The 14,348-nt window shown below is 37.9% G+C and overlaps 4 protein-coding genes across 4 annotated transcripts; 2 read left to right on the forward strand and 2 right to left on the reverse strand.

Annotated features, from left to right (window-relative positions):
- Positions 1–2,554: 2,554 nt before the first annotated feature.
- BCR41DRAFT_387765 (cytidine deaminase-like protein) lies at positions 2,555–4,323 on the reverse strand (the record flags this gene model as incomplete). The annotated part of the gene is made up of 7 exons (XM_022027926.1): positions 2,555–2,699; positions 2,870–2,908; positions 3,100–3,140; positions 3,404–3,447; positions 3,688–3,714; positions 3,847–3,885; positions 4,269–4,323. 7 exons carry the CDS (start codon positions 4,321–4,323, stop codon positions 2,555–2,557), a joined length of 390 nt encoding a protein of 129 aa, XP_021879628.1.
- A 3,287-nt stretch (positions 4,324–7,610) lies between these two features.
- On the forward strand, positions 7,611–10,146 carry BCR41DRAFT_357014 (hypothetical protein). Its single transcript, XM_022024783.1, has 2 exons — positions 7,611–8,756; positions 9,060–10,146. The coding sequence occupies exons 1-2, from the start codon at positions 7,767–7,769 to the stop codon at positions 10,008–10,010; spliced, it is 1,941 nt and encodes a 646-aa protein (XP_021879629.1). The 5' UTR covers positions 7,611–7,766; the 3' UTR covers positions 10,011–10,146.
- Positions 10,147–11,454: 1,308 nt separating this feature from the next.
- BCR41DRAFT_308289 (hypothetical protein) lies at positions 11,455–12,686 on the forward strand (the record flags this gene model as incomplete). Its single annotated transcript, XM_022020906.1, has 2 exons — positions 11,455–11,663; positions 12,050–12,686. Coding segments are annotated over 2 exons (846 nt in total), but the record flags the coding sequence as incomplete, so codon positions are not given.
- A 148-nt stretch (positions 12,687–12,834) lies between these two features.
- Positions 12,835–14,226, reverse strand: BCR41DRAFT_324680 (RNA polymerase Rpb7). The gene is made up of 6 exons (XM_022021559.1): positions 14,162–14,226; positions 13,693–13,962; positions 13,464–13,514; positions 13,276–13,335; positions 13,110–13,175; positions 12,835–12,985 (listed from the first exon to the last, which is right to left on the reverse strand). The coding sequence occupies exons 1-6, from the start codon at positions 14,171–14,173 to the stop codon at positions 12,938–12,940; spliced, it is 507 nt and encodes a 168-aa protein (XP_021879631.1). The 5' UTR covers positions 14,174–14,226; the 3' UTR covers positions 12,835–12,937.
- Between the last annotated feature and the right edge of the window lie 122 nt (positions 14,227–14,348).

Below are 14,348 nucleotides of genomic sequence, written 5' to 3' on the forward strand. Positions count from 1 at the left end.
AGGAGAAAAGGAGAAAGAAAGGAAAGAAATAAAGATTCAGAAAAAAGGGACAGTCGCTTTGCCCATGGCTACATGCATGGTGCATGATATGGCCGAGAACAACCCATCTGGTCATGGTCATGGTCATGGATCGCGATCTTGCTTATAGTTCTTGTAGTGAAATGGCTGTTGTGACTAATGATATAAATATATCAATTCTCTCAAAATACACTCGCTCTCTTGCTCACTCTTCTTATTATATTTCTCACTCTCCTACTACCTCACTCTCATACTCTCACTCTCTCCTCTCATTCTCTCCTCTCACTCTCTATTTCTATATTTTCTATTTCTCTCACTTCCCTTCCTGACTTAGTCTCCGTTTAGTGAATTGATGCGTGCATATTTGTTCCTGTCAATTTCAAACGCAGCACCGCTCCAGCCAAGTAAGTAAAAAAAACTGTTAGAACAACAAAAAAACTATTGTGTAATGCCAATGGATGCATGCAACCTACACGCACGCACAGGACCAAGATTGAGTTAAACGACGTGCATGGGGCACACCTATTTCTTTTGTTTATGTTCATGAAAACAAAGAACGCATATTTGTACACCTGTGTAATGTCGGCGGGAATAATTTATCTTTGACTCCCGGCAAGAACGATGCCACATGGTTGAAAATATAAAAAAAAAAAAAAAAAAAAACAAAAGGAGTCAAGTCAATCTATTTCTTCCCCACCCCTCTCCTTCATCCTCCTCCTTTACTTCCTTTATCGCTCCTTTTATCGCGTTTTGACTCATACACATCCCTCTATCCTTGATGCTCTATTGATCATAATTCGAAGCAATTTCTAAAACTAAATATTTTTGACCCTTCTCTCCCTCTCTCCATTTTTACGCGTACAAGGATGTCGACAAGATCACCAAGGTAATAAAGTAAAAAAAAAAAAAAAAGAAGAAGCACATGTCCATTCTTTCGTCCATTTTTCTTGTCATGCTGACAAAAGACAGGGGTAAAAAAAAAAAAAAAAAAAAAAAAGGCGCGTAACTTGGTGGGTTCGTGCATTGCCAAATAACAGGCATTACGGACTTTTCCCCCTTCCTTTCCCCCTTGATAGATGTCGTCTTGAAGAAAGGAAATGAAATTATTTCATCTTGCTCTTTCCCAACGGTTTGTCTTATGATGTGTAGGGAATCGTTCCTCTTTTTCTGCCTTACTTTCTATTTTTTCTGTTCCTTCTCAGGGCAATCAAAGGAGTGAGAGGGGCCAAAATGAAATGAATTAATTGCTAAATCACGATTTTCAATGACTGTAATGATGAAACAAATTTGATCAGCCAAAGCAAAGTTCAGTTAATATAAAATGATAAATGAACAATTGATTCCTAAATGTAGTAGTTTGGAGGTAGATAAAATTGGGAGTATAATTATATATATAAATATTAATATTTGCTCCCTTACAGTTGCCCCATGCTTTGTTGCTTTTCTACTACTTTGCTTTGCTTTGCTGTTGCTGCTGCTCTTGTCTTTAAACCTGCATATGTATTTTCAATAAATCTGTATTTTGTCCCGATCTTTCATTGTCTATTGTCTGTGGTCATTGGTCCATCCCGTCCATCGGGTCAGAACCTTTTCATTCATACTCCAATGCGCGGTAAAAAAAAAAAAAAAAAAAAATGCTCTCCCGTCCCGTTATAATTTCCCTCCATAAAAAACAGAGCTCTGTTATAAAAATATACATGAGTACGAATGCTCATCAACTTATTTTTTATTTTTTATTCCGCGCCATGTGGCCCTTTGCTTGTTTATTGTTAATGAGTCGTCAATCCGTCTTTTCGTTTCAATGAAATGCAGAGCAGAGAATACATATTTTTATACGTAGATGTATACAACCCTTTTTAGAACCGATCCAAGCTGAGCAATCCATGTTATAGAGTCTTTCTTAATCCTCCACCAAAAAAAAAAAAAAAAAAAAAAAAAACAGAAATAGACATTGTGCAAATGCAACGAATGACAAGACCTCTCCCTTGCAGAAGTCACCATTTGAGATCGGCGTTAGTTTCCGGGAGCCATTTAATACATCCACTTCCTCTTTTTATTTTTTTCAACGCCCTTATGACCCCTATGACACATTAATGAAAGCGTCATGCATACCACATGATGGCTCTCCATGCTCCATAAAAAAACAGGCGCCAAATTTGAAAAGATGGTGTAAAAATACAAATGGATCATATATATTTTTTCTTTTACGTTATACTTGAAATTACTCACAGCATCCATCTCATCTTTACGTTTATGGTTCTACTGCGGTATTTTTTTTTTTTTTTTTTTTTTTTTTTTTTGTTTCTTAAGCGGCTTTTAGGCGACCATGTTATTAAAATTACAATAAAATACTACATATATACTATCTTGAACACCCTTGAGGTCTCCAAGTCCTTTCTGACAAAACAATGACAGATCAGATACAAAGAAAGAATATATATATATAAAGCCTAATTTTTTTTATTTTTTTATCCTTACTATTGTTGAAAGAATAACACGAGCGTCAATCATTAAGAAAGACAAGTTTTCCTTTTTTTTATACGCCTTCTGTAGGTTTACTAGGGAGGTCCTCAGGGCCGAACGCATAGGGCAATAAATCTGCGAGCACAGCACGCTTGTATGTCCTATCATCGTTGACAAAGAAGATTTCAAGGTTCTTGCCGAATTCATTCATGAATTGTCTAAGCATGTTTGTAAAAAGGAAAAGCAATTAATTTAATCATCCAACTCTATTTCTTTTTTGGTTCTGTCTTTGAGCAAAGTTACCCGTTGGGGCGCGGTAATTAATAGTGCACTGTAAATGTGTGAAGGCATTTCTACCGTTAGAACTGAAGTACTCTTTCCATCATACCTGCAGATGCCGCATGGAGTAATATAGTGGTTATAGTCACTAAATTAATACAAGAAAGAATAGCCGATTTGTTAAATACATTGAAGAATGTCCAAAAAGAGACACGCCGCGTGGCTTTTTTGTGAACAAGTTTTTAGCACACGCCGAACACAGAACACAGAGAGTGACAAAACAGAACATTGACTTTGGGATATCTTTCGAGTGTGCGATTATAACGTGTGAATACTTACGAGGAAACAGCAATAGCCACGAATCGCAAATGACCCTCACTCTATATGAGATCATCAAATATATATATGTATATTGTAGAAATCCATGATAATGGTCAATTTTACTTTCTTCATGATGCTTCAATACAGGACATGAAAAATGAACAAGTGACTGGTATGTGAACGTGATTTGAGTTGTTTGTCGTGTCCCGTCCCTGGTGAAGATGCGATTAAGCGACTAATGTTGATTTGGTAAAAGGCGCGTCCCAAACCTGATCGAAAGTTAAGCCTCAAAAAAAAAAAATCATCGTTTACAAAAACTTACAACTGCCTTCACAAAAGCGGTTCGTTCGGCGCAAATGGCTCCTCCTAAGCACCGCGTTGATGAATCGAATCCCAATGCGCAGTTACCCGGTATGGCATAGCAACAAAAAGTAGGTAACACCAATAATTTTTATGTGCATGTTTTGTGCGTGAGAAGAGACATTAAATTGTAATAATCGGTTGTACATCAATGTCAGTCTATTATCTTCTCATTATTTTGGCTCTTTTTTTTTCTGAAAAGATATGCAACAGCCTTCCTATGATGGCCCCAGTTTGATCACTTACCATATGAAGCGTTCTCGACGTTGCAGCCTTTTGAAACAAAATAAAGAGTAAAAAAAAAAATTAGTTAATAAGAGACCATAGTCATGCTCACTAAGAACATTTTGAAGATCGGCTTGGCAACACAATGAAATTTTCTTTTATTTCCTTCTTTCTTTTTACCTTTAAAAACTTGTCCATCTACTGTGCGCAAAGCGGCACCTATACGAAATTTAGAGTATGGGGAGTACGAGTGATTTCTAGCTACAAATATGTGAGAATTATATATGCATGAAAGCGTGAATACGTAGACAAAACATGTTTGAAAGAACCAAAAAAACGTAGAGAAGTATAAGATGTCCAATGGGAATGAGTTGAGTGGAACAAGAAAATGAAAGAAATGTTAGGATCTTCATACCCCGACAACATGCCACTTTATGCCACTTTTTGCAAATAGGCCATTGTCCACTTGGACTGGGGTGCAAGGCAGTTGTGAGAAAATGCCATCTGATACGATTAAAAAAAAATCATAACAAATAAACCATGTCCATGAATAACTAACTATTTCTTTACTACTTCTGCTTGGTTTAATATTTTTTCCTCACCTTCGAGGGACTGAGTAATGAGGTCCTCGATTTGGTCATTTGTAAGAACAGACATGGTGCGAATCCTAAATGTAACTAATCAAGAAATTGATGAATGAAAAAGCAAAAATAGGGGAAAGTAGACAAACGATACACAGTGGACAGGGAAGTGAAGAAGAATGAGAGTGAAGTCAAAAGAAAGAAAGAAAAAAAAAAAAAAAAAAAAAAAAAATCTTCTGGTTGTTGGTCTGTCCCTTTTTTTATATTTTTTTGTGAAGAACATGATGTGGGATTGGTATATTTATGTGTAGATGGAGACTAATTGGATGCATACCATGCAGTTTTGCAAACGAGTCAAGACAAAAACCGTATCTTTTTGGCTTCAATCGATCGATTTCTCAACTCTGCAATGGTGTCCGTTGTGCATACAGTACAATAGTGGAATAGCATGCCATGACAATAAACGGCGTCTTCGTTCAACAAAGCTCTTGTCACATTTTATCTTTATTGGTTAAACTGCCACTGTGGACAACAGTCGATGCAGAGCGTTGATACAAATATACAATAGCATGCCGTATTGCAGCAGTTCACCCATTCTCCTTTCTCAGTGCGTATTGCATAGAAAGCCTTGGAGAGCGAACATTCAAAAAATATATCGCCGACTTCTTCATTGGAACAATTATCTGCACACCGGGGTCTATTTCCCGTCAAACCCACCGGTAAAAGAAGAAAGCCGATCTCCTTTACTTGATCATTAATATTGATGAATACCCACTTATTGGAAAAATAAAAGAAAAAAAGTGAAGAGCGAAGAGTAGAAAAACCTTGACTTAATTTATCACGCTATTGCACATAAACTGTTTCGGATGACTCTTTCACATCACTATTTACAGTAAGGAAAACAGAAAAAGACATCCAAAGTTTTCCGATGTCGCCCTGCTGTACACAGCCGATGCGCCGAGGCGTTGTCCAAAAGTCCTATTTTGCAGTGCCCTTCTGGCCCAAACAAAAACAAATCGACTACTAAAAGAGAAAATATCTATTTCTTCCTGCGTAACCAAGCGTCTCTTAGGTTCTCGAACGTTCAGATCCATAATCGTAGTGAGTTTTACTTTGTATCCTTTTCGTTTTTGATCATTTTCGCGTATATATTATTGATTTAATGGCTGACTCACTAAAAACAAGTTCGAGGATCATGCATGAGCAATGAATGGAGTGTTCTTGGTTAGGGGACGATTGGCTGAATATTTTACAAGCGAAGTTATATGTGTTTGGGTCTGGTCTGGACTCGGTACTTTGAACTCCTTCGTCTGTTTTCGAAAAATGGATTGAAGAGGTTTGATTAAAGCAGACAGTTTGTCATGCTTCCTTATCCGATAGCCGGTTAAAAGCTTCGCACTGTGATTGTTCCCAGTCAGGGACACGAATTTCCGCACCATACCAAGTCGGCCACAATTTTGTCAGATTTAACGATATCCGTAATGCTGTGGGAGTGACTGATGGCACCAAAAATGCTAAACAGACTTACGCGCTCCATTTAGTACCGCACAATGATGGACGCGTGCCAAAATTCCAGCACATGCAATCAGTGAGAGACGCGTAGAATGACTCCAATGGAAGTTGAGCGCTACCAAATAAAAACCCTATCATACCCAGGACCTTCTGTCTTCCACTTCTTCTTCATCCTCCATTTTCCTTGGCCATCTCTCCTACGCTCTCCTCAGCTTATTGTATCCTAACAGAGCCAAACCTTTTTGGACTCAATTCTTTTTCTGTTCCTTCGCTCTTTGGTAAAAAATTGCAAACTGCATACAGTGAGTGAGCGCTGCTCCGTTCGTCAAAGCCCACAAGGCATAACAACAATAAATGGCTTCCCGTCAATGCCCTTGACCATGGACTGTGCTTTGACAATGGACCTTACTGATTTTACAAGACACTGTCTGATCGGGAGTCGTTGTAGAGCAATATTGGTATGTGCATTGCCTTCGTATCTCCTGCAGTAGCTTGCCTTTCCGCGCTCGAGACATTGCCGCAGCTGCTAGGCTCTATTTCAAACGAGTACAAACCTCTGGTAACACTCAGGATTGACAACAAGAGGCAAAGTTAACAGTAATTGCGAAGTTGTGACCACTCCTTTTTCCAGTTGTAATTAATGTCTCCTGACATGACTATGGATCTGGTTGTCTGCCAATGAATTATTGAAGACCGGAATATTCCTTGTTTTAGGCAACTGCGCCGCCTAAAACAGATCTGAGCTGGTGTGAACCAATTGAGTTTTTTTTTTTTTAAAAAAAAAAAAACCAAGATAGGAAGATGACATTTTTTATGAGTTATATATAGGATGTGAGAAGTGAAGGCGTAGATAATACATTCCGGCTCCTCCTCTTGACCATCAGAGAGAAACAAGAATAGAGTTACAGTTTTATGCTTTATTGACCATTAATGATAGTTGGCATTGAGCATTTAACAAAAAAAAAAAAAAAAAGAAAAAAAAAAGAAAGGCTCCTACTTAAAGGAAAATGAGCGCTTCTTTTTTGTTGGCAACGATAAAAAAAACTTGTCGAGCTGGGTTGTCTCCATATCCTCTTGAGTATTCGCCATGAAAGATGATTGGCATTGAGCCATATCCATATTCGTACTCAATGTTTTCTTGGTTTGGTAATCTTCTTTTTTTTTTTTTTTTTTTTTTTAGATTTTTTTTGGTACCTTTGATTAATAAGTAGAGCCAAGGAAGAAGAGATGGTTAAAAAGATTGAAGGTAGTTACGAAGGGTGAGATATTTGTTGATGAGAGACCTGATTACAATGAGAACTTGTTACTAAACATTTCTGTTACGCGAGTAGACTTTGGTGCGACAGCACGTAGATAATCGAATAAAAGATTGCTGGGCATGGGGAGTTATAATCCATCAGTCTCAACAACCGTTATGATCACTACGGTAATAGAGCCCACAAATATGGGTGACTGTATATAATTAGAGGGGGATACATGCTACATGTATATGAAATGTATTAGATAAAGGTATCGTTTTGAAGTTGGGATCGCAAGATCGTGAGGAAGAAAGACACCAATGCTTTTTTTTTTTTTTTTTTTTTTTGCTGTGTTAGTAACGAATATTTGAGCAAGTTAGCTGTTATCATAAGGAGCAAAAAAAAAATAATCCATGGTGTAAATTACTGCATATCTCTCTGCATGGATGGCCTGTGAATGCATCTGAGCATATTAAATCATTCACAACACCATTCAAGTGTTACCGAGTCCCACTAATCAACTCGCTCGCTTCTGCCTTGGAAGGTTTTATTTTCTTTGTTGCGTCTGTGTGCTTGTTTTCTTTTTTTTCTTCTCTTTTTTTTTTTTGTGCCTCGTGCTTGTTTTCTTATCTCTTTCACTCTTCTTATTTGTCCTTTTTCTTCCTCATCGTCCATCCCCTGTCTCACTCACCCTCCCCTCATCCACTTTCTCTTTGATCAATCTCGTCTTCATTTGCTCTCTTTTCCGCATTTCATTTACTCCATTCAGATGCAAAATCTTAGACGATCTCTCCAGAATAAAAACAGCTCTGGTGGTCTTTCACCCAACCGCGCTCCCGCTGCGCTGGCCCCGCCACGCAAGGTTATCAAAGCCCTTTACGATTATAATTCCTTGCAGAGCGAGGAACTCTCCTTTACCAAAGGCGACTTTTTCCACGTCGTTGGTAATGAGGACGACGAAGATTGGTACGAAGCCTGCAATCCTGTCACTGGTGCCCGTGGCTATGTTCCTGTCACCTACTTTCAGATCTTAGAGAAAAGCCAGCGCAATAGCAACCATAGCGAGGAGAATGGCAATGATTTTGGGTCGCATACAGATTCTTCACAGGGACAAATCTATCAGCAACCACAGCAACAACAGCAACAGCAACAACAACAGCGGCAACAACAACCGCAACAATCAACTACCCCGACGCAGAAGTCAAAATTTCAGCCCTTATATGGTATTGTCCTCTATGACTTTAATGCTGAGAGACATGATGAGCTGGATGCCAAAGTTGGTGATGCCATTTTGGTCATAGCTAAATCGAACGAAGAGTGGTATGTTGCCAAGCATATTGGAAGGCTTGGAGGTCCTGGATTGATCCCTGTGAATTTTGTCGAGATCAGAGATATGGCTACTGGGAAACGTATTGATGTGCAGGAGATGCTTCGCCAGACAGGAACAGCCATTCCTCGCATCGAAGAATGGAAAAAGCAAGCTTTAGAATATAAAGCAAATAGCATCCCTCTTGGTAAGCTCGAAGCGGGCGAAGCTCAGCAACAACAACAGCAGCAACAACATCATCAGCATCAATCATATCATCAACAGGGTGTAAACCCACAACAATTTATGCAACAGCATCAATCAAATCAGAATACAGGACCAACCCTCCAACAACTCAAAAACAAAATGTCGCGAGGAGATCTCAAATCCCAACAGAGAGAGCCTAATCTTCGTGGACATGCCTCTCAGGACTTTGATTCTGCTAGACGTATGGTAAAGTGATCGCTCCTGAATGCTCTCGTATATTTTTTATTATTATGCTATGCATCTTGTCCGGTCCTTGCTATATTATTAGCCACTATTTGGGGTGCTCATTATAGGCTTTTGAGCCATCTACTGTGATGACAAACATAATGTGTTTAGTTTAAGCAAGCAGAGATCTTTATTTTTCCTTTTTGCCCACAGACCCCACAATTCGGAACTTTTTTTCTCTGCTATTTTAATATTTATTACCAATGATGCGAATGTAATGTCAATAGTGCTAGTGCTAATACTCTCATGTTAAATTTACAATAGACGAATCGTGATGAAGGAAACGGAATGAATACAGGAACAGCATCAAGTAAAGGAAATAGCGATTCATATGACAATCACGATTTGGATGTGCCGCGACTTTTGTTTGCGTCTGTAGAGTCATACTTTCAAGAGGATGATCAATACTGGTTCACCGTCAAGGTTGAGTTATCCAATGGAATGACGCGGACATTGTATCGATTGTACGAAGATTTTTACGAGTTTCATATTGCGTTACTCGAAGAGTTCCCTGTAGAGTCTGGCAAAGTGGGCGACCAACCTCGGATCCTACCTTTTATGCCTGTTCCGCTTCAAGTTGTCACAGATACTATCACGGCAACCCGTCGGGCAGACCTGGATGAATATGTTAAGGATTTGTGTGACTTGCCCTTGAGGATCACACAACATCCTCTTGTAGAGCGGCTATTTGCGCTAAAAGAAGGAGATATCGAGATACCAACAAATGGAACTGCAGGTAATGGCAGAACCTCACCATCTATCGGACGTTCAACGCCTTCCAGTAATATGTTCCATTCAGCCAATCCAGCAGATCGACGCCTGTCGCCTTCGGCAGGACCTCGAGCTGTATTTGCATCCAAGTCACAGCAAGGCTCTGGAAGCTACCGCGGCTACCCAGATGACTCAGTATCTACCTCTACTTCACCTAGCCTGCGCTCTCAGTCATCATTTGCGGGGGCACCGCCATTGAACGGTAGTTCTGAGGAGATGATTAAACTCAAGATCTCGTTCCAGGAAGACATTATGGCAATGAGGATACCTGTTTCCATCACTTTCCGCGCGCTTCAGCAAAAGGTTTTTGAACGCATTGATACCGACAACCGTGAGCTAAGTTACCGCGACGAGCGCGGAGATTTTGCAAGGCTCCAGAATGATAGCGATGTTCGAGATGCTATTGATCGTAGTGGAGGAAAGCTCATGATCTATGTGGATTAAGAGTAATTTAGTAACAATATCCCGATCCCCTAATCCATGCATACCTATTTATTTTTGTTTATCGCAATGTAATACCCATGCGAAAAAAAAAAAAAAAGAAAGAAAGATAGAAGATGCACATCTCGCTGTGTAAGAGCAATAAAAAAAGCTTACATATTGGCACGTGTTGTGATCAAATTCAGTGGCGTTATTTGCCCTGGTGTTTGTGAAATTTTTTACAAGATCTTCTCGTCCGTCTGCTGGACAGCAAGGTGAAGGAGAGGTCACACATTTTACAGACATCCTTTCACCATCAGCGTACACTCATTTCTGGATCTCTTCATCGACCAATCATGACTGCAGAGCAGATCTTCATTGACGCCCCCGTCCAGGATCAGGTACCCAAGCCTTATTTCATTTTCAGCCCTCGCATTTCTATCATTTCAGGCAACTTGAAAGATCTTCAGCCCTTCAATCTGTGCCTTACAGAAATCATAGAGGCGTAAAATGCAACCGTTGTATAGGACTACTCATAGCAGGCCTTTAATCCCCATTGATCAGCAATGAGATTCAAAGAAGCATTTGTCATGATTATTCTTGATCCCTCGAGTAAAAACAATAATGAGAGAGAGAGAGAGAGAGATAGAGATATCAAAAAAAAAAAAAAAAAAAAAAAAAAAACCAACAGTACCAACAGAAAGGATTTTCAGTTCCATATAGCAGCCATGAATCTTTTTAACTGAATCATCAAAGAATGTTTTCGCTAAGAAGAACATTGGATATTCATGGAAAAAGAATGGAAGAAGCTTCTTTTTCTTTTTCTTTTCTTTTGCTTCCGGAAACGAATATTAACTTATATTTTCGCTTATATAATTGTTGTCGTGCTGTTTAGGCTATCGAGCTGGCCACTTACATTAGCTCTCTTCGTAGCGATGAATCTGAGGCTCTTGTTAAGGAACTCGTTCCTTTAGTTGAGGGCAACAAGGTTGTTGATGCCACCAAGGTACTTGTTAGAGAGTGCAAGACTCTTTTGGAGGCACCAGAGAAGGGTAAGAATGAAGGAAAAAAGAAAAACAAGAAAAAGGATAAAATGTCGATTGAAAATGAACCTCGTACGCTTCTCATTTTCTGACGACTGTGTAAACCATCTGATTTGTATGTTTATATATATACCTTTTTCTTTTCTTTTCTTTTCTTTCTTTCTTTCTTTTTTTATTAATGGTGTATTAGAATTCGAGTCTGCTTTCAATCTTCTGCTTGTCATTGTTCTTGAAGCTGACAAGGATAGTGTCGAGGATGTCCTCAAAGTTTTGATCTCTGAGCCTACTCAAAAAACACCCATCAAGTTCAAGGTGTAAGCTTTTTATTACTATTTTGTATACATGTTTATATCAGAATCTCTCTCGTCAATTTTCTGACTGACAGCCCTTTCCATATTTTGGGATCTGTTTTTAGACTTTCAAACATCTTCAACACTCTTTCTGCCAACTCTAGTCTTCGTCTCTCCGTTTTCAACTCGATTGTGGACTTGGCTGTGGCGAGTGATGATATGGACTTGGTTCTTCCCCAGCTTCAGTATGTCTCCTCCTGGGTGTCTGAGTGGGGTGTTAATATCCAAGCTGAGCGTGATTTGCTCTTGACTCTTTCTGATCGCTTGAAGAAGACTGGTAACCCGTAAGTCAAAGAATGTTACACTTTTTTCCCCTCTTTATTTATTATTATTATTATTATTATTATTATTATTATTATTATTATTATTATTATTATTATTATTATTATTATTATTATTATTATTATTATTATTATTATTATTATTATTATTATTATTATTATTATTATTATTATTATTATTATTATTATTATTATTATTATTATTATTATTATTATTATTATTATTATTATTATTATTATTATTATTATTATTATTATTATTATTATTATTATTATTATTATTATTATTATTATTATTATTATTATTATTATTATTATTATTTTTATCTCTAATTATTAAGCTCCTCCTTCATTCTTTTTATTTTATTTTATTTTATTTTTAAACATAGTTACCAATCCAACGAGTTTCTTCTCAAGTATTTAAACACATTCAACTCTCAGACTGCAGAGCTGGACTCTCAAAAGGACCACGCCAAGCGCGCAATCGTTGAGTCTATTGCCTTACCTGAGGTTCTCAACTTTGAGAATCTTCTCAAAGTCGATGCTATTCAACACATTAAATCCGAGAAAGCCTATGAGCTCCTCTCTGTTTTTATGAATGGTAATGTTCAAGATTATCGTGCTCTCACTGCCAAGTACAGTGGCCTTGTACAAGAACTTGAACTGAATGAAGAAGAAGCTCTTCGAAAGATTCGCCTTTTGTCGTTGGCATCTTTGGGATCTGAGAATTTGTCCCGCGAGTTGAGCTACCATGAGATTGCCAAGGCTTTGGAAGTGGATGAAGCCGAGGTAGAGTTGTGGGTGATTGATGTAATCCGTGCTGGGCTGGTAGAGGCCAAGCTGAACCAGGTCTCCAGAGTGGTTGTGATCAGCCGATCGATTTACAGGACTTTTGGACAGCCCCAGTGGCAGCAATTGAGTCAGCGCTTGAATGGGTGGAAGCAATCGCTTCAGGAGATCTTGCAAGTTATAGCCAACGCCAAATTGACTAGTGCTGCCGTTAGTACTGCTGTGATTACCAACTAAAAACTAAAAAAGATATATTTTTTTTTGTATTGAACCTTTTTCATCATTTATTATGCTATATCTCGTTTTCTTTTTCTTTTGATAATAAAAGATGTATCAAGACGAAAACTTTACCAGAAATGCATGCGGAGCAAATTTTCTTTTTATTCCTTTCGAAATAGATCTAAAAGTCTACTTCAGTACAAAAGAGCAAGATGATGTTTTATGTTTTTTATTGTCAATCCTGTTCCTTCCCTTTACAGCAGTCTAATTTATTGAATCTGGCCCAAGTAATCTTCCTTTATCGTTCCCACAGCATTCTATAATATACAGATATGTTTTAATATAAATGTTAATTGCTGGAGGAAATCAAGCCGACAACAGATCAAAAAATAAACTTCTATTTCGTTTTTTGATTGACGGAATAGATGTAAGGAAACTTACGATCTGAGTTGCCTGATACTTCAATCCAACAATTTTGAGTCGCACTTGCCCATTCTTTTCGATCATCTATGATTGAGTGTATTGAAAGAAGGAGGGGGAGAAGTCATTAGTTGGCTCTAAATGTTGACAATGTCCATAATGGACTTTTTTTTTTTTTTTTTTTTACCTGGTCATCCCCTCTGTAACAGGGACCATTTGAATCAAACTTGAAATCATTTGGCATTAACTTTTTATAGGCGGTGAGGGAGAGGGAATAGTTGCAATGATAAAATAAAATAAAATAAATAAAAATTAAAAAATCATTCTAAAAATAAAATAAAATAAAACAAACAACGTAGAAAAAACGTTTATTACCTTTTGGGCAACAAAGACTTGCAAAGGCCCAACGTCCGCAAAGAACCCAATCTTTTTTTTTTTTTTTTTTAAAAAAAAAAAAAAGGGAAGAGTTTCAATGTTGTTAACGTAAAGCATTTGAAAAATTGAAAGTTGTTTCCAATAGCTTTTTTATAAATAATAACAATGATAGCTATTGTTGTTACTGTTGCTGTTGCTGTTTGAAAATGTTTGAGATAGTTATCCGAACCTGATTGACACTAGTCACGATCGCGTCCACTACTTCTCCTTTGTAAGGTTTAAAGACAATGGCTTGGTATTGAACCACGAACTCTGCAAGGCCTGATCCGGGTAAGACTTTGCCTGGACTGATGTTGGTAACGGTCAAGACACATATAATGAAGCCAACTCTTCCTGAACAAGTCCCTTCTACATCTCCATGAAGGTTCCGGAGTAGGAACTCCTTCATATGTGGACCAAAGTAAGAAGGATGCAGATTGATTGTATGTGATAAATTCCGCTGTTAACAAAAAAAAAAAAAAAACGTGACAGCGACATCGTATTAGATAATGAGAGGTCATCATTCACTTTGCAGTATGTTGGGCAACAAACAAAGTCGAGCTATGACGAGGATCCCGTTCTTCATGATACATGAAATGAAATAATAGTCAGCTTATTTTCTTTAATTAATGTATTTGTATTTGTCCACAGGCCTTTACCAGGAAGAACATGGTGGGACCAAGATTTAATTTGTACGAAAATGATGTCCAAAAAAAAAAAAAAAAGCGAAATAGGAAGCAGGAAGCAAGCAAAAAGTTTGGGAGAGGAGAGTTTTGCGTAGTCCTGGCGTCCTGTCTTCCTTCCTGGGTCTTTTTTTTTTTTTTTTTTTTTAAAGAGAATCACGCA

This window comes from Lobosporangium transversale (genome assembly GCF_002105155.1).
Source record: "Lobosporangium transversale strain NRRL 3116 chromosome Unknown BCR41scaffold_28, whole genome shotgun sequence".
Lineage (NCBI taxonomy): Eukaryota > Fungi > Mortierellomycota > Mortierellomycetes > Mortierellales > Mortierellaceae > Lobosporangium > Lobosporangium transversale.

Bases quoted from the DNA above. Each gene is read 5' to 3' on its own strand.
- BCR41DRAFT_324680 (XM_022021559.1), bottom strand. The intron at 13,515-13,692 runs GTTCGGATAACT...AAAAAAAAAAAG, and splicing joins TCGTGACTAGTGTCAATCAG to ATTGGGTTCTTTGCGGACGT. The intron at 13,336-13,463 runs GTAATAAACGTT...GCCTATAAAAAG, and splicing joins AAGTCTTTGTTGCCCAAAAG to TTAATGCCAAATGATTTCAA.
- BCR41DRAFT_357014 (XM_022024783.1), top strand. From the start codon at position 7,767: ATGCAAAATCTTAGACGATCTCTCCAGAATAAAAACAGCTCTGGTGGT. The intron at 8,757-9,059 runs GTAAAGTGATCG...AATTTACAATAG, and splicing joins TTGATTCTGCTAGACGTATG to ACGAATCGTGATGAAGGAAA.